The sequence below is a fragment of the Grampus griseus genome (genome assembly GCF_964374135.1).
Source record: "Grampus griseus genome assembly, chromosome: 15".
Lineage (NCBI taxonomy): Eukaryota > Metazoa > Chordata > Mammalia > Artiodactyla > Delphinidae > Grampus > Grampus griseus.
The window spans coordinates 6249034-6269139 of record NC_139009.1 but is presented as its reverse complement, the minus strand read 5'-3'; the positions used below and the strand labels follow the sequence as shown (position 1 = coordinate 6269139).

The 20106-nt window shown below is 50.4% G+C and overlaps 1 protein-coding gene across 2 annotated transcripts in view; it reads right to left on the bottom strand.

Annotated features, from left to right (window-relative positions):
• ASAP2 (ArfGAP with SH3 domain, ankyrin repeat and PH domain 2) overlaps nucleotides 1-20106 on the bottom strand; it is a gene marked incomplete at its 5' end in the record, with an annotated part of 157407 nt that overhangs the window by 103366 nt on the left and 33935 nt on the right. For both annotated transcript variants that reach the window (XM_082672195.1, XM_082672196.1), the window contains one exon: nucleotides 724-796. In XM_082672195.1, coding sequence (XP_082528321.1) covers nucleotides 724-796 — 73 coding nt within the window. The remainder of the gene's footprint in view (nucleotides 1-723; nucleotides 797-20106) is intronic.

The window sequence follows — 20106 nt, the reverse complement described above, 5'->3', positions numbered from 1 at the left end:
GGCTTCCCTGGTGGCGCAGTGGTTGAGAGTCCGCCTGCCGATGCAGGGGACGCGGGCTCGTGCCCCGGTCCGGGAAGATCCCACATGCTGTGGAGTGGCTGGGCCCGTGAGCCATGGCCGCTGAGCCTGCGTGTCTGCAGCCTGTGCTCCGCAACGGGAGAGGCCACGGCGGTGAGAGGCCCGTGTACCGCAAAAAAAAAAAAAGTATCTTCTATCATTAGTAACGTTTTGTGCAGGGAGCAGACCTGCCACACACGTGCAGCCCATCATCTTTGGGTCAGAAGTTGCAGTGTTTTTTGTTTTTAACCTATTTATGTAAGTCTAGATCAAATATTACTTTGAGTAGTTGATCATGTTTTTATACTTATTAATTTTCCTCCCAGACAAGAAAGGCAAGAATTGGATAAGAGAGAAATGGAAAGGGCATCTGGCATAATTAACAGCACAAACCAAATAACAGAGGCAGGAGTGAGTCCACCGTTCCTAGCCAGCCTGGCAAAGCTGGTCCACGCAGGGCCATCACGCGAGACTCAGCTACACTTCAGAGAACCGGAAGCACCCATGCTTCTAAAACGTACACATCCCAACTCACCTCTCTAATTTGTATGCCCAGGAAAAGAAGTTTGGCTGATTATTCATTAATGGTTGATTAACATTATGATATCAGGACTGCAAACACAAAATTTTCCACAAAGAAACCCCCAGGAAAGGATGCATACTCACCCAGCCCAGAGATGTTTATTGCTTTCACGGATTTCTTCATTTTGTAAAGAACCATCCGGTCCACGTCCAAAGCCTAAAATACAGAGAATGTATTCATTAAAACGTGTTTGACCTTAGATCACAGCTTCAGAGAGCAGCCACAGGAGCGCCATGTGGAGGCCCCTCTGGGGTTGCCTCCGTGGGACCGGTGCTCAGTGTGGTGGGAATGAAGATGGAGCAGGTGGTCCCTAAAAGCCACCACCTTGTCACGTGCCTCATCCACCTGAAGCTCCCGAGCCGCCTCTGCCCTCACTGCCTGCTGGACACCAGCCTTCTGCGGTGAAGTGAGTTAACCTGGACCACCTCTGCTTCCACCAACCCTCAGGTCTCCCTGTGAACCAGCGAGCCCTGGGGGTGTGCCAGCCTGCCGGGGCCCGTCCCCCGCATAATCAAACAGACACACTTCCTAATGTTCTCCTCTAAAGGCACACACCTGTTCACCACTGTATCCTCAGCACCCAGCAGAGAGCCTGGCAGACAACAGGACTCAAAACACAGCTCAGAAAATGACCATGAGACTAGCAAGCCCGGCAGGACCCCAAGCCAGACAACGGTTGTCCCTGCTGAGCCCAGAAACAAGGGGCAGCCACTGAAAGCTTCTTACTCTTAGCAGGGGGGAAAGGTCATGCTGGCCGCAGTGAGAACAACGGGGCAGGCAGGAAGTGGATTCAGGGAAAGGCTACCCAAAGGTGAGGGCCCGGCCGGGACCCACAGACGGAAGCTCGACGCAGGGCAGCAGACATGCTGGAAAAGTCAGGGAGTGGCCTTCGAGATCGACTCTGCCACTCTCAACCAGGTTTTAGTACTCCAGTTGCCGGCCCTCCCACAGATGACAGAGTAATCTTCTGTCCACAGGGGTCTGGCTCAGTTGCGCTGAGAGAAATGGGAACTGGGGGTAGTCAGATGCCTCAGTGTGGAAGGCCGACAGCAGAGGAAATGCCCTTTATCACACAGCTGAACTCTGACAAATTCCCTCCCATGTTACACTGTGGGGCACACCCCTCCCTGATCATTCATTGCAGGAAGCCTTGTAAAAATGCCACCAGATGGAAACTGTACCCTTGTCATTAAAGGCACGCACTGTTTCCTGAACTCAGGAAAGAGAAGATGAACAGTAACTGTTGGTTTTCTAGTCTATTATGAGGAGCTTAGAAGTACAGGTGAGGTGGGCGGTAGAGGTGATTTTTAATTAAAATTGCAAGAGGGAAAAGCAATTACCTCGCCACTCAAAAACACACCCCTCATTACAGTATGTATTTACAGATAATTAAGGTTGAACTTGGTCAGGAGAAGTTAAAATGATTAAGACTGAATGCTGGAAAAAGTCTCTGTCAATTATATATAAAAACAGCATGGGAATTTTAGAACAAAAATAATAAAACTCGAGAGTCTCAAGGAACCAAAAGTTTCTACCAATCAGGCTGAGACTTCCGACCAGATCATGCACTCACCACACCCTGCCCTCTGCAAAATCCACCTAAACTTAGGAGAAGGAAAAAAGCCGCAACTGTAACCAGAAAGCTTAGGAGAAGGAAAAAAGCCGCAACTGTAACCAGAAAGCTTAGGAGAAGGGAAAAAAAGCTGCAACTACAACCAGAATTTGTGTGTAAAAACTATAAACAAGCAAAAATCTAATAGACAATACGGCCCTAAGTAGGAACTGCGCAAAAGCCTAAGTCTGGCCGAAAACCTCATTAATTCTGAGGACCCAGACCACAGCTGACCTTTAGTTTACAAAGCAAATTTCAGGGAGTAAATTCATCACATAAACAAGACTGTAGGGACGTGTCACAGATATTTCAGAGGAAAATAAACAACTGTCTCCAACCACTTTAAAAGCATCTCTTTTGATCCCCTAAACTGTTATATTAATAGCCACGGCTCTTATTTATTCATGGAAGCAGCTCTCCTCCAAGTCCACGGCTGGTCTGGGATCCTGTGCAGCGTGGGAAAGGACAGCCTGCCTGGGAGGACGCTCACACTTTTCCTTTTCAGACCTGTGCTGTCCAGGATGGTGGCCACTGGCCACAGAGGAATATTTAGAGTAAAATTTAGAGTAAAATTAAAATGTAATAAAATTTATTAGCCAGCTCCTCAGTCTGGCTACCTTTCTCAAGAGCTCCAGCCACGTCCCATGTACTGTTTCTAAGCACACTCCGCTTCATGCTTCTCCTCTGTACCTGCATCCCTCTGTGTGCCATCCCCCAGGGCTACCCCGTAAAGCACTGGTAGCACCTAGGGGGTCCGTTCCCTCCTCCCTCCGTGCGACACGCCTGTCTCCCTTTGGAGGGCTGCCTCAGTCTTTGTTCCCAGGGCCCTACAGGGCCCTACATCGGGCACGGAGGCACCTATGTCCTGATGCTGGCCCAAGGGGCCAAAACTGCAGTCTGTCTGAGATGAATCTTGATCATTCAGGGTCCACAAGCCACTTCTGTCCCTCGGCCTGTTTTCATGCAGCCATGCACTAAGGATCTGTACAGATGAATATTTCCAATCCATGTGATGATGGGGTGATGGAGAATACTAACTCTGAACAACCAATTAAGAGAAAGGTTCGTACATCAACTACACTTCAAATAAACAAATAAATAATGAAAAAAGAGAGAGAAATGTTATCCCCCCAGAAAGGATTCCATTCTTCTATGGACCTAGAGTCTGTCACATAGAGTGAAGTAAGTCAGAAAGAGAAAAACAAATACCGTATGCTAACACATATATATGGAATCTAAAAAAAGAAGAAAAATGGTTCTGAAGAACCTAGGGGCAGGACAGGAATAAAGATGCAGGCGTACAGAATGGACTTGAGGACACGGGGAGGGGGAAGGGTAAGCTGGGACTAAGTGAGAGAGTAACATTGACATCTATACACTACCAAATGTAAAATAGATAGCTAGTGGGAAGCAGTTGCATAGCGCAGGGAGATCAGCTCTGTGCTTTGCGACCACCTAGAGGGGAGGGAGGGGATATGGGGATATACGTATGCATATGGCTGATTCACTTTGTTTTACAGCAGAAACTAACACAACATTGTAAAGCAATTATACTCCAATGAAGATATTAAAAAAAAAATTCCACTCTTCTTAGTAGACCTGCACTACCAAAAAAATTATACTCCATTACTATCATTATTATTATTATATTTTAATTTTCATTAAAAAAAATTTGTGGAAATTTCTTTTCTCTCTATGTAAGGATGTACATAATTTTGCCTCAATTTTGCCTCTAGGCCTGAAAATCCTAAATATTTTAGGCCCACAAAGCCTAAAATATTTACTATCGGGCCCTTTGCAGACAAAGTCTGCTGACCCCTGACCTGAGGATCCACACAAACGTTCCTCCTGCACCGTCAGCCGGCCCTGCTGCTCCTGCCCTGGACTAGAGGCGACAACACAGGGCCGGCTTGGTCCCTAGCACCCTAAGGTCACAATTTGAGCCAGCAAGGGTGGGAAGGGCCTGGCTTATTCTTGGAACCCAGAGATTCTGCCCTGGAGGGGACAAGAGGACAGCTGACCACAGGCCTCCCCATTTGGGCCATGACCCATGCCTGTCCCATCTCCTCTCCCCTTGTTCCTTTCATGAAAGGCCAACTGGAGAAGAAATGACATAAAACCAAATAACAAAACAAAACAATGCCCAGACCTGTGCCCCAAGGACAGCTTTGCCAAGAAAGAGTCATACAGATATTTAGATGGTGGCTTTCCCTCAGCGCACATTTGACTTAACTTTTGAAGTAACAGAGAATGGTAACGACAGTGTCAAATATTTCCAGACCACTTCTGGGAAGCACAGAAATGCAATGTGGCCTGCAGGCTCGGTTTAAAGTGAGGGCAATAATGGATCGACCTCCTCCTGGGAATAAAGCAGAGGCCCAGAGAACAGCAGGTGTCATGAAGCATTAAGATCAAATAAATAGCCAAGCTAGATCACAGCTGTGCGCAGTTTGTGCCTAAGGACAAACACGACACACTCTGGTATTACCTAATAATATTGAAGTTGCTCATAGTATGTGAATGTTTGCACCGGAAGACACATACAAGGATGTTCTTGACACGCTTCCAAGTAGCTGAAAACTGGACAAACCCAAATGCCTGTCAACGGGAAAACAGATGAACTGTTGTGTATTCACATAACAGAACGCTACACGGCAATGGAGATGAACAATCTTTACCCACCCAGAACACAAATGAAACTTCACAAAAATATTAAAGATGCAAGTTGCAAAAGTAAACGTGCACTATAATACCATAAAGTTGTTTTAAAAAAACAGACGAAATTATGGGACTTCCCTGGTGGCGCAGTGGTTAAGAATCTGCCTGCCAATGCAGGGGACAAGGGTTCCATCCCTGGTCCGGGAAGATCCCACATGCCACAGAGCAATTAAGCCCGCGAGTCACAACTACTGAAGCCCACGCACCTAGAGCCCGTGCTCCGCAACAGGAGAAGCCACCGCAATGAGGAGCCCGTGCACCTCAACGAAGAGTAGGCCCCGCTCGCCACAACTAGAGAAAGCCTGCGTGCAGCAACGGAGACCCAATGCAGCCATAAATAAATTAATTTTAAAAAATAAAAATAGACAAAATTAGATTATGTTTAGGGATGTAGATTATGTTTATGTTTAAGGATGTAGATGTTGCTGAGAAAAAATGAGAAAGAGCCCCGAATGCCTAACCTAGGAGAATAACCACAAACTATAGGGCACTCCTACGATTCAAGTCCAGACAGTTGTTAGTATCACCGATGTCCACTGGGTCACACTACGTGAAAACATGGAGTGCAGAAAGAACGCAGACTATGTACAAATGCCCATGTTAACAAAGGAGAGCCCTGAGGTAAGTAAAGTTGAAGAACCAAGTACCCACAGGCACCCCACGGACCCTCTCCCTGGAGAGGTCAGCCCCCAGCACAGCCCCCGCTAGATCACTAATGTAGAGAAACGTAGGAAACAGATGAAGTGACTGCCAGCTTTATAAAAATGCTTCACGTCCTGATTTTTACTAGGGGGGAAAGCTACTGGGAGATCTGGGGGAGCTGAAAAGGGAAAGGCAAATTTTGGCAGAACAGCTACAACCTACCAGAAGCAAAGAAAGGCACCCCCAGTCTCCCCAGCCCTGGTGCCCTGTTCCCGGGGAGATGAAGGGCAGGGGGAGGGCCTGGCCTGGGTCCCCCGACCCTCCCAGAGTGCTCTGCTCCCTGGGGCTGACAAGAGAGCTTGGATGCAAGCAGGAAACGGGTGATCTCAGGAGACTAATCACAAACAGAATGGACCTTATCCCAGAAGGTGCTAACACACCCCTGGCAGGAAGTGGGAGGGAGGCGGTGCGGGCGCTGCGCCAGATGTGGCACCGCAGGCCTGGTGATGCAGAAGAGGCTGGGAAGGCGACCCTCGGCTGAGAGCGAGGCCAGCCTTCCACATCTGTCCCCGTCCCAGAGGACAACGTCATCACAAGCCAGGCTGATTTCCCCAGGAAACGAGGCTCAAGCCACGTGAACTCCACTTTGCGAACGTAAACAGGGGAGCGAAGGCTGGAGATGGCCGTTTTCTTTCCAAGCCCCACACGCAGACGAGGAGAGCGAAATGAGACTTCCGCCAACCACATCCACTCTGTGGGCAACGTCCCTACCCTCACCCCATCTAGCACACCCAGCCCCACCATTCCCACTGGGCCCTCGACGGGGGCCTTCCTGAGGTCAACTGGCTGCCACATTTGTGTCTTATATATTCTTTCAAAAAGTGCATCTCGTAACTGACCAGAGACTTTAAGCAACGCATGCATTGAAAATGGGAAAACCCATCATTCCATTCCATCTCCTAATCCCCTCCTAACACCCACGTCTCTAAGTCCACGATGTCACCTACAGGAAGTCACCAGAAAGAAAAGAACCCAAGAGAATGGGATCTTAGTTCTGGCCCCTCAGTGCTGTCCTGTTGGAGAATAGTGCAGAAGTTAGAAATCACTGGCTTTAGAATTGGACAGCCAGGCTCCACTTACTAGCAGCACAGTCTCAGAAAACTACTTCATCTCCCTGACTCGGTTTCTTCATCTGTAAGTTGGGAATAATAATATCTGCCTCCCAGGATAAGGTCATCACATATACAGGGTCTGGCATATTGCAGGCACTCAATAATCAGTAGCCGTTGTCAGTGTCTTCCGGTTCTCAGAGGGTCTAAAACTATACCACACTTATGACCAAGTAAGGTAGCTGCTCGGAAGCACCATCACCCCAGTACTGTCCCAATCAATAGGATAAATATTTTCAGGTCTGATAATGGTTATGATAACAAGTGGAAATAACTCAGAACAAAACACTTTTGTAGCTCTTGCCAGCCTTTCACTTCCACATGCATCCGTTTCCTTCCATCACTTTAAATTCTCCAAAACTTTTCCTGGTGCGTTTCTGACTCTCTAAATGGGTATCACGACAAAGGCAGGGCCACATGACTAGTGGTAGCACAGGGTGCTCTGGGCCATATCAGCTTTAACATTTAGGGAGAGGAGTGTGGAATCCCAGGTCTGAAGTGCAAGGGGATGGTGGGCACCTGGTATCAGTCTGTCCCCGCCCCGCACAGACCCCCAGGCATCAGGAACCCCACTCACAAAGCAAGGCCTCTAGGCGGGCTGGCCGCTCTCACACCTGCAGGGGCCACACCAAGCTCTGCCCACCCTCTGCTCACAAAGGGCCGCACTGTGAAGTTGGACGATGCCTGAAGCTCTACAGGTGTATCCAGGGAATGAACAGCCACAGTGTTACTCAGATAAGGTCATCAGCATTTGAGAGAAACACCTTTTAGTTCCGAAGACAGCAGGAGATGGGAGTCTAAAAAGGCATCTGCAGTCCCAAGGATCATAGACCAATTTAAATTCCACAAAACACTTTAACATCCATTATCTTGGGCAACATTTACAACACCCTGTGCAATCATCACTTCCCCTAATTTAAAGTAGAAGAAACTGACTCAGAGTTTAAGTGACTTGCCCAAGGTCATTTATTTGGCTTTGAACTAAAGAAAGGCTAGGAGAGCTCCCGCAAACTAAGGGGGCAAGCTTCCCGAACTGTGCCCCCACCCCGTTTGCTAACAGCCTGGCTTCCAGAGGCCAGAGGGGCGCCAGGGAGCTCAGTGGGCTTCTGCAGCTGCCTTCCCTAACGTTCGGGAAAATCATCCCCCTCACACCCGACTCCCTGTGCTTCCTTTAAGCCCCTTTCCACTAAGCTCATCCAGGTGCACGGGCACAACTGCCCAGACTACCTGTGTAACCAGCCTGGGGCTTCAGAATCTTCCCAGGGGCCGAGGGCGTGGGTAGTGCATGAAGGCGGGTGTCGGATTTGTCACCACCTGCACACAATCTACTCCTGAGCTCTTCGAGAGGAAGATTAGATAAGACATGGCTAGCCTGCCGTCTGTTGATCTTCCACTTCTTGGTTCCTGCTTCCCATCCCAAAGACCTGGAGCCCTGCCCTGCGATGGAGTGGAAAGCAGGGAGGAGGGAAACCCAGAATGAGGAAGGGAGACCAGAGGAAAGAAGGAGCCAGCAGGCTTGTTGAGGCCCCAAAGCTGCCTGCCACACACAGAGCCACCCTCTAAACACAGCAGAGGGAGGTTTCTGAAAGAAGGAGGTGAAAATGCAAATAAGGCCAACGTGCTACCTGGATCCCGCGGTGCCCCTCCTGCTTTACCCCCAGAGTCTCGGTGCCTGTCCTCCATTCACACGCCCCGCCGATCCCCAAGGCTGCACGTCTAGGAACTAACCTTTTATTTTTCTGCAATTCAAGTAGTGCAGGAATGGGGGAAGAGAAAGTTAAACTGGGGAGGCCAGGCGCGCATGGGAACCACCCAGGCATCTTCCTGCCCCAGACCACGCACCCTGCTCCCCACTTCATCCTCGTGAGCCCGGCTTATTGTGAGAGCACTGCTGGAGTAGAGAGCATGGCTGAGCACACAGAGCTGGGCTTTAATTCCTGCATCGCCACACACGAATGACTCCATCCCTGGGCCTCAGCTTCCACATCCCTAGAATGGGGCGATAACGTCTACTCGATATGGCGACTGTGAAGATTACACCACACGGGTGAGCACTGCCCAGCAGTTGGAGAGCATCCGCGTCGACCTGAGGACCCTTCCCCTCCCACCGCCCCGGCAGCTGGCACAGCACAGCACAGCAGGCAGCAGTGCGGCTGGTCACTTACTGGCACAGACCCACGGCTGCCGCTGGACCTGGCGGCTACCCTGGAGCGGCCTGCTCCAGTTCTCCTGCGGCCGCACCCTGTCCACATACGGTGAGAACAACAGGGGCCAGGGGGCGCACCTACCGGGAGCCCACGCCAACCCCCAGACCGCACTGCGGATACCCAGCCCCCCAGGACCCTGCATCCACAGCCTTGGTCTGAGTGGGCTTCTTCCCCACGGTGCCCCACCCTAGACTCAAAGGGTGGCCATCTGCGGGAAGAGATGGACAGAGCTTGGACGTACACTAGACACACATGCTGGGAGCGAAGCTGGAGGTGCCCAGAGGTGCGAAAGCATCAAGCCTGCCCCGAGCCCTGGCGTTGTACATGGGGCTCCCGGCACCAGGGAGCCTAGAGTGGTCTACACCAGGTGCCCACCGCTCCCGTGCCCTGCAGAACCGGGCCCCACACTCCTGCTCCGTTTAACCCAGGCTGCGCAGAATGCTTCAGGGGTGCGAGAGCTGAGAAGATGGTCTGGGGAAGCTCGGCATCGGCGCCTGGAGCGTGGCAGGGCCGCTTCACACGCCGGGCATCAGAAGAGTTCGTTCAAAGAAACGAATCCTCCGCTAAACACACGCACAGAAGACTGCTTCCACGGCCTCGGAAGGCCGGGCATCCACAAACTGCGCCCAGCGGGGAGCAAAGCGGGGACCAGAGAGGAGGAGCCGCTGGGAAGCAGGGGAGAAGGTGCGGAGTTGAGGCCGTGGCATGGACAGAAATGGGGGACTGGCCAGGTCAGGGAAGCGAGACAGGGTGACATTCCAGAGGAGCGAGCAGCCCGGCAGGAAGAGCAGGCCACAGGGCCAGGCAAGGCGGCAGGATGAGGCTGGACGTGGGGGGCGGGGAGGGGTTGGGGAGGGGGCGTGCAGGGCAGGTCCCTGTCACTGAGGGGCAGCGGGGGAGGGCGGGACGGGCAGCCAAAGGCAAGAGCAGCTCTCAGCTGGCTGACGTGGCTTCCTGAGGGTCATTAAAGGCTGTCTATTTTCAGCATCTGGGGATGTGAGTGTTTCTCCCCAAGGAAGGGCTCTTGACCATTCGTTTTATTCTCTTTGTTCTCCATCCAAAGAAAAGAAAACTCTAAACCCCAGTAACAGAACAAGAGGGAGAGCAAGGGGCTGGTTCCCTCTGCCTAGGGGAGAGGCCCCCTCCGGCCCGCACCGGGGGGGCCACACGGCAGACTCCGCCCCTGTGACAGGACACGTGCCCGCTGCGTGCTGCAATCCCCAGGGAACTCCTAATGCTGAGTCCTGAAAACAGACACTGCATGTAGTGGTGCAGTGTCTCACAGCAGGCATGGTTTCTGCGTTTCTCAGACCAGAACGCTATCTGCTTTAAAGCTAATATGCAAAGTTTTTACTATCTTTCAAAAAAAGCAGAGATACAAATGTACTGTTTCTTAAGAAACCTGAGGAAGCTCCCAGAGTACACAGATGTCCTGCTGGTCGAAGCCACGCAGCCCAGGCATCTGGGAAGGTCCACATTTATCACAGTGACTGGAACGATGGATCGTGCAAAACAAGGGGTGAGCATGGCGGCCGGCAAAAGGCACCATCCAAGCTCTGTCACCTACTCATACCTGTAGCCTTAGATGAGTCACTTCTCCTCCGAGGTGCCAGACGTAAGATTCTGTGAAACTATTGTCTTTAAGACAGTTGGCATTTCAGCTATCTTTCCAAGGAGGGACTACAATTGTATTCAAATACATGTGATGTAATGGATTAATTTTCCAGGGTAACTAAGAATCCTGCCCCAGCCTCTCAACAGAATCCATTCATGACTAGCTATTAACACTGTGACTAATCAGTCCTATTCCAAACGTAAAAACAAATATTTGGTAATGGAAAAAGGTAATTTTTAACTAAAAATTTCATATTTCCCTGGCTTGGACTTCTCACAATGGGAAGAAATGTAAAGTGTGTGTCAGTACAACTGACCAGAAGGTCAAAATACCAACGTGGAGATACCAGCAGTCGTGTTGCCGGTGGGAGTGACACTAAACGTCTCACATCTGTACAGCACTTTCAACACAAAGTGCTTTTACGTACACTATGGCTGGTGATCCTCAAACACAGGTAACATTATCATAACAAAGCAGAGACTAAGTGAAGTTATTTTTCCAAGGCCACAGAAGTAATGATAAAACCAAGATGCCACCTTTGTAATTTCTTTTAGTTCAAAAAAAAATACTTTCACGGTATCTTAGCCTATTATTCTTTCTGACATCATGTGCTGTTTCCTTAGTCTGTTCAAGGTAAACAACTGTTAAAAAGTCAAGAAACAACAAACCAAGAAAATAAAGCTATTTTCATTTGAGGGGAAAGTTTTTTTTAAAAGTTGCAGTCATTGCATAAAGCTTATTACGTAGCTATTCTGTTCACATCGTTGTGTGAGATTTGGTTCATACCACTGTGCAAGAAACAGTCCCTGCTTTCAAAGCCTTAAAATTTCCTGAGGCAACTGAGATCTCTCAGAAACGAAGCCCCAGAGAATAAAGCCAGGCCTAGCAGCTCCTCCAGGACAGGACCCCTGACTTCTCATCTCTGAATCTCCACACCTGGCACAGTGCCTGACACCTGTGAACGCTCCATGAACATGGACTAAACCACACGCATCGCCCAGCCCGGCTAACAGGGAAAGGCTTCCTGCAGAAGGTAAACACAGTCACACCCTGAAGACAGTGGCAGTTGTGAGAAGGTGGAGGAGCCCCCGGCAGGCAGGTGACACAGTCAAACAAGCAGGTCTGGGCAGCGCAGGACAATCGCCAAGGGACAGTCACGATGTGTCCCACTCACCCGTTCGACGGCTTCTTAAACAGAGTAGATTTAAAAGGTATCTTACTAGAATACAAACTGTTCAAATATATACCATCACATCCTATAAACGGGATCAACGAAACCATGAGGCTGTTTTCATTCATTTGAAATACGCCGTGTGGATGCCAGTGGCCTGTACTTGCACTTCAGTATTCTTTCAGTTACAAGATGGAGAAAACTCTGAATTGCACATATAAATAGAAACAGATGGTCGGAAATATTTTTAAAAAACAGGCCAAGATATTCTTTATTTAAACTAATTCAAAAGCTCTGAAATAGTACAAAATTTGTTTCAACTCTCTATCACTGACAGCATCTAATACCTTCTTGCCCTCCTTATCTCAAATGTGTTAGACAACAAGCACCTGAAACTTACAGTAACACTAAACCCATGTCAATATTATCATGGCATCATGGGTGGAACACTAATTTCTTCTTGCACGGCTGCCTGCTGCTTTGCCTGACGTTCAACTAAAGGTGGCCCAGGCACGCAAGCACGCACGCGCACGAACACACACACACACACACACGCCCCAAACACCAACTTTAACATCCTGGTGCCTGTGCTGCTGTGCTATTTTTTTCTACCTTGATCACCACAGAGCCATGCTTAGCACATAGCTAGCACTCGATAAATATTCACTAAATGAATTAATTGTGCTGCCAGGACAATCGCTTCTCCAGGGACCCTAAAACAACTCTTCTCCTAGTGCCTTCTCTGCGAACCTGTCTGACCTGTAAACGTGTTGTTGATTAGGAAGGCTGCCTGCAACGGTCATTCCATGAATCCGGGTCCACACGAGTTCCTTCATCTAAACGGCACTAAAAACAGTATCACTGTAGAGCTACGTCACTGGAGCAACGCCAGTTTATGAGTCTTCCTCAACACCTGCCGAGCTCCCTACCGACAGGCACACAAATAAATAAGTGAATTTGCACCCCTCATCAAGAGTTCAAAATGTTCCAGGTATATCACCACACTGCTAGGAGATGCAAACATTATAGTGTAAATCTTGGCTTTTGAAAACTTTTTAACAAGAGTAAACACTGAAGATAACCAACTTACATGGCCTAAGTCCCACATATAGATCAAAGAAGTTATACAGTGGCCAATAAGGACATGAGAAGATGCTGAACATCATTATCAGAGAAATACAAATCAAAACCTCAGGGAGAGGGACTTCCCTGGTGGTCCAGTGGTAAAGAATCCGCCTTCCAGTGCAGGGGACGTGGGTCCGATACCTGGCCAGAGAACTGAGATCCCACATGCCACAGGACAACTAAGCCCGCGCCACAATCACTGAGCTGGCATACCTCAACGAGACAGCCAACGTGCCGCCAACTACAGAGCCCACACACCATGGAGCCCGTGCGTCACAACTAGAGAGGCTGCGTGCCTCGACGAAGATCCCACAACTAAGATCCAATGCAGCCAAAAATAAAATAAACATGTATACACACACACACACACACACACACACACACACACACACACACACAAAGCCAGACACAAAAGGCTACATGCCGTGTGATTCTGTTTTGTTTTCAAAATTATATGAAATTCTACCAAAGACAAAACTATAGTGACATAAAGCACATCGATGACTGTGCAGGGCCAGGAGAGGAGGAACTGGAGGGCTGACCTCAGAGGGGCACGAGGTGACGGGACTCCTATTATTATGACTGTAGTGGCGGTTATATGACTGATACATGTGACAAAACTCATTGAACTGCACGCTTAAAACTGGTGAATTTTACTCTATGTGGATTATACCTCAGTTAAGCTGATTTTTAAAACTAAAACAATAACACAAAAACTTGACTATGTTTCTTTCCTAACTTTCGGTCCCATTTATTTCTTTCAAATGGCTGTTCTCAGTCCCTTAACTTGAAAAACAATGTTCAAGTCCCTAGATGTCTGGCCTCTGGATTCCCTCGTGACTGTTCCTTCACTCTCAGGACACTATTAAACACCACGGTTTACCTGAGGACAGACTGAGGCCGAGTGGAGCACAGGATCCTTTTGAGGGCTGGAGTGAACTACGGAAGCTCGGGGTAGCTGATGCAGGACTGCATGATGCCTCAATCCATCAAGTACCTTCCAAAGGCCGTTAAGATAGATTTCTCTGTATTCACTGGTTCCTCAATTACTTAAACTCGAATGCAGGTCCAGCATCATGGCCTCGGGCATCTGTCTGCCCCGCCTGCCCCAATGCCCGCTCCCAGCAACAGCGCTGGTCAGCGTCTATGCAGGGAGCGTTACTGGCTGTCTCACACTGAGTACGGCTCTGCCTCCAGCCCTTCCCTGAGGGATGTGTTCTGCAGGCTACACTCAAACGTCTCCCTGTCAGTATGTCCCAAGCACGTGGTCTGGCTCATTACAAAAAACTGATGAAAGAAACTCGATGAACTACATATGTTAATTTCTGGAAAAAAAATTTTTTTAAAGGAAAGGAAAAAATGAGAGATGCTGCCTCTCGCACCTCCTGTTCCTAAAGTCCTTCAGCTCAGTCCAGGACCGTCCGCGGTCCTCTTAGGTGCAGGCTTCCTCCCTGCCAGTTCCCTTGCTGGACAGACAGCGGCTAATCTCCCAGCCACCCTACTCTCCGTCACAAAGTTGAAGGTCCCCAGGAGAGACGTCCGTCCCCACAAATTCAACAAGGTCGGCGCCCCCCCCGTTCCCTTCACCTCCTCCCACGGGTCACCGAATCCCAGCATTCACCAGCTGGGACGGGGTGGGGGAAAGGGAAAATCAGGTGAGGTGTCAAGGACAAAATGCACATGTTACCTCTAATCATTAAACAGACGAAACCCAGTCGGCAGATACTGAGGACGAGCGGTTCTTCTGAGAACTTCTCAACCTCTGCCCAGGGCCCTGCAGCACCGTGCTTTCAGCACCCACCAGGAGGACAGCGTCCCCCTGCCTGCCCCCTGCAGAGCGCCCCCAGCACAGGAGGTGGGAGTCAGGTCCCCTCTCACCCTCAGCCTAGTTCTCAGGACCTCGGCTCCTTTCTCTTCAAAGTAAGTGACTTGGTGAAAGCCACAGGGCTCACATCCCTTCACAGAATAAAACTCTGTGATGACGGAGAGCTGCTTCCCACCATCTGACCACCTTCTCTTTTGCCTCTATCTCCACAATCGCTTTATCAACCCTCCACACCCTGTTCCTATGGACAACTGTTCCCTGAAGAGCCGTGGGTGTTCCTGCCTGCCCCACTCCCCCCCACACCGTCCTCTTATTAAAATCCTTCAGAGCCCTCAGAATCCACCAAGATGCCACCCTCCCTGAGAAGCCTTCCCATCCCCCCGTTCTCCCCAGATCCCTGATCCTACCTCTTGGAGAAAACCTACCTTCACCCTGCCTTGTTTTATCGTTCATTGGTGAAAAACTGTCTTCCCCACTAGATGCCAGGTTTCTTGAGGGTAAGGCACGTGTCTTACCTACTTCTGACCCCTACAATGCTGGGCTCGGTGCTTTGCTCATGGATGGCCCAAGATGGCTGCATTTGATTTAATCTCCATGGCCCCTTTCACCTCCAGCAGTTATTGTTTGATCCTATGAGCCAGGTTAACAGGAAGAGATGCAACATCTCAGAGGCGGAGAGGCGGCCCCTCCGTCCCGGCTCTGATTTATAGGTCCTGAGCACCACAGCCCACCCCTGTTCCTCTCTTAGGCGCTGACTGCTTTCAACTGTGTCTGATGGCTATCCGTGGACTCAGTTTAAACAAAACCCCACCACACTGTATTCTTCTTGGGGGCCAGGCAACGTGTCCCCCATCCTTTTATACCAACTGTGGAATGGGAAACCACTTTACGCATTCCAGAGCTTGTTACGCGATTAAGACCGAGGCCTTGATCGCTGCACGGGCCCCGGGTCTGACATCCCCACAGTTGTGCATGGCTCTGGGCGCTGCCAGAACTCCGAGGTTCTAGAAACGACGGCGCAGTGAGCCTGCTTTGGATTTCTTGTTCCTTCCCCCTGCCCCTAATGTCTGTGGTCAAACACCACAAGCTGAATTATTAGTAACAACTACCATGTGTGTGGCATACCTTACAGATTACAGAATGCTATTCAACAAACCTTAAGTGCCCACTGTGTCAGGCAGCATGCTAAATGCTAAAAATGATGAGGAAGGAGTTTCAGCCCCAAGAAGACCACGTGTACCATTTCAACTTCAATAACAACCCTAGAAGGCAGTTAGCATAGGTGCCATTTCCCTCATTTTACAGATGGTGAAACTGAGGCTCAAGAGATGAAGTAAAATTTCTAAGTAAGAAAAACAGTACAGACGGGAAGAGATGTAAACTCGGATGTGACCCCCGACTCCGGCCTTCCCCCGACCATGGTGCGCAGCCTGACGTGCCTGTGCTCTCTTCACAGACCACGGGCACAACCAGCCCAAACAAGAACCCAGAAGGTCGGCAGACTGGTTTCCAGGGCACCCCTCTGTGACCAGGGCCCTCAGGCATCCCCTGCAGAGAAGCAGCACAGCCAGCTCGACTCAGCCCACGCGGGCTCCAGCCTCACACAGCGTCCACCTTCTGGGCTCCACGGCACCACCTGCGCTGCTCCATCCCGTGAAGGCCCGACGTACAGTCCACGTGACACCTGTCATTTCCTTCCCAGGAATTCTCCACATGATCTCGGCAAGGTCCTTCCAGAGGACACTCCTGGCAGGGCCCCAGGGGAGTGTGTGCGGCAGACACGGCCTTATGACATCCCCTCAAATCACTCCCCACCTGAGTACGAGGAGAGTCTAAACGTGTGGTTCCGGTTTCTGAGTATAAAACCCTTCAGACACCATCATCATCACGGAAATGAAAATTGCTACGGGAGGAGAGCTCTGCCACCCGCTTTGGAGACACGAGGGCAGACGGGGCAGACAGAGAGAGGGTTCAGGGGCAGGGCTAAGCCACAGACCCCAGTGCACAGAGCAAGTTCACTCCACATTTAAGGTCCTCTCAGGGCAGGATCTTGAGACCAAAGCCTCACAGCAAAAGAACAAGGCATTAGGCCCCATCGGCTGTAAAGAGGGAAGAAACCTGGGTCACGCAGACACCCAAGGGCCAGCCTGGCTCCACCACTAACTGCCTGTGTGGCCCTGGCCAAGCGACAGCTTCTGAGCCCCTGCCTGGGTGGGCTGACCCATCGCAGAACTCGCCACTGTCCACAGGAATGCTGAAGCGAAATTTCTTCTAGACCTAACTTCTAGGCGTCTATGCTTCTATGCACATGGGGGTGGGGGGGATTACAAAAGTCCAAGGACAGCATTATTTAACACAAACTTCATTCTCTGGATTCAGGGACAGGAAGAACTCTCAGTGACAGATGAACGCAAGAACCAGTCTCACTCGACACCGATGCTGAGGCCCTGGCGGAGCGGACCACAGCAGCCATGGCCACTCTGGTAAGGAGACACTATCAATAACATCCCTGGTTGAAAACAGGGTGCCTGACCGTAAAGAGCTTATAATCTAATTGAAGTACACAACCTACATATCAAACGGTCTAGGAAAATTCACCAAGTAACTGACTAGTAGACACAAGGGGATGTTAAAACGGTCTAGGAAAATTCACCAAGTAACTGACTAGTAGACACAAGGGGATGTTATTGCTAGAAACAGAGTGAACAGCAGGGAAACGGCAAATTCCCACACCCAACGAGCACCCGCATCTGATGCCTTCCGGTCAGTGTCTCACGAATTCTCCTGGTGACCCTCTGAGCCAGGGGGTATTACCCTTATTTTACAGAAGAAGAAACTGAGGCTCAAGCAGTTAACTCTCATTGGGTCACCCAGCAAGTAGGTGTTCACACCCTGGACTGTGACCCCATAGCTCACCGTCTAACATTTTCATCAAACTTGAAAAATTAAGAGTTCTACATAAAGTGATTATCTGCGGGGAAAAAATGACACCAAAATATCAAAGGTTTTTTTTTTTTTTTAAACCATCTTGGTTGGAAATCCCAGAGAAACAAATTTTATATTGTCCTGTTTTCTTAAACAGAGACGGGAGTGCAATTCTGCCTTAATTCTCAGGATCGCTGGGAGCACCAAGGACTGTGACAGCCTGGACGGGCAGCGTGGGAAGCAGGACCGCTGGCCCCCGCACCTCGTGGCCCCACCCAGGTGCTGTATTCTCCCCTCCCCGTCAGCTGCCGTCCTCGGCACCTACCCTCTGGCCTGGACCCTAGGGCAGCTGAGAGAGGCCTCTGCCGTTGACCTCCGGTTCCTGGATATGTTCCAGATGCTAAGTGTCTGACCTCTAGATAAGTGGGGCATAATTATGCCTAAGAGCTGGGAGAGTGTGCGTGTGTGGAGGAGAGTGGGGAATGGAGCCAGAGAGGGACAGTTTCCTGGACCAGAGAGACTATGTGAGGAGGGGCACTGTTTGCATGTGCAAAAAATAACAGTGATAGTGCCCACTCACTGAACACCCACTCTGTGCCTGGCACTGAACCACGTGCTCTAGGAACACGGTTTCCTTTAACAACTGACTTAGCGTCATTCCCAAATTTCAGAATGAGGAAGTTGAGGACCAGACTGAGCTTTCAGAATCAAAAACGCATGAGCCAGTAAGCAGTGGCGGTGAGATGTGAACCCTGCAACGCAAACACCAACGCCCGTCCACGTTCCTTGCACTGTCTCATGCTCGCTTAAAAACCCTTCTGACAGAAGCAGCCAGCAAAGCCATAGAAGCACTCGGATCAAAAAGCTCAAGTGACACATGAGGTAACAAGGTCGATGAGGCCAACATCCCATCAGGCAGGCAAACTGCTAAGCCATCACCTGGTGCGGGTGAGGACAGCGGACCGTCTGAGGCTCCCCCGTCGGAGGCACCTGGTGACCTGGAACCCTGCCGAGGTGGCGCCTCTCCGGCAAAGGGCAGGGGAGTCTCTCTAACTGAGGGCAGAGAGCTCAGCCTCATCAAGACGCCCAGCGGCTGCTACCTCAACACCAGATCCGTGCAGCTCGTGAACAGACAAACCGCTGTCCCACAGAAGAGCCTTCTCCTCAATTAAAAACACTACTGGCCGCTGGTCCTGCACACACGCACGCAGGCTTGTGCGGAAGCCATGAACCTCCCGGGGACGAGCCTTTCCCACGCAGAGGGGCCACCGCGGCTAAATGGTGGGATGTAAAGAAGACAAGGACCGGCAGCGCGGAGGACGGAGAAGCGAGGAAGGCGTATCGTACTAAGAAGCACTGAGGTGAAGGCATTTTAGTTTTTTAAAATATTCTGGACCCAGGATGAAACCTTATATACAGTTGAAGGATTAAAAGTTTCACACAGTTCACCTGCTCAGCAGCATCCGGGTTACTGAAAAGATACATGCACATCAAAAGGCGGTTGAGTCTGCCTATCTTAAACGGGTAGGGAGTATGGGTCTGAAGAGACTTAGAGAATCTCATCCAGCTTTTCACTCACAAATGTAAAGAGTTGCCCGAAGTCAAGTAGTCTCTCAGGAGCAGATCCAAGGCCCCCAAACCAGGTCTCCTGGCGCCCAAACCAGAGCTCCTTCCCGGCCCGGGACGTGACCCTCCTGTCCCTTACTGAACTTAAATAGCTTCCTCCTCTATACACTAGCTCAGAGTTGCGACTCTCAGTAATCAAAGGTGGGCTCGCTCTTCCTGCGTCTGGGTCTCAACAACCGCAACAAAATATTCCTTAAGAGCCAGTCGCGTCCCGGGCTCCGCTTAGGGCACCGGGGAGCTGGTGGCAGACAAAACAAAGTCTCTGACCCCACAGAGTGTCCAGTGTCGTTCCAGTGGAGACAGAAAATAAAGCGGCATGCACGGGGCACAGCACGCCAGACGGTGACGACTGCAAAGCAAGAGCATCGTGGCGCTCCCCAAGGCAGGGGCTTCTGTATCCTCTGCTCACTGCTGCACCACCAGCTTCCCCCAGGTGCTCCATGAATATTTTCTGACTGAAGGGACACAGAGACAGTGAAGAGCGGTGCTAGTTCAGACAGGAAAGTCAGGAAGATGTGATATTTGAGCAACACGTGCAAAAAAGACGTTAACAACTGCGTTACAGGTGGCGATTGCCACTACTTCAAGAAACGACCAAAAATAAATGAATGGCTAATCTCTCGGGGCTTGTTTTTACAGAACGCTCCACACTCAGCACGGTGAGGGTCTGAGCCGGCACTGAATAAAGTGACTGGCCCTGCAGGCCGGCTGCGCTTCAGCTGCGCCCCCACCCCCAGGCGTCCAGGAGCGGCAGCAACACGGCATCCACACCCCAGTCATCAAAGGGTCTAGAAAAAAACGGCCTCCCCAGCAAAGGCAGTGCTAGTCTTT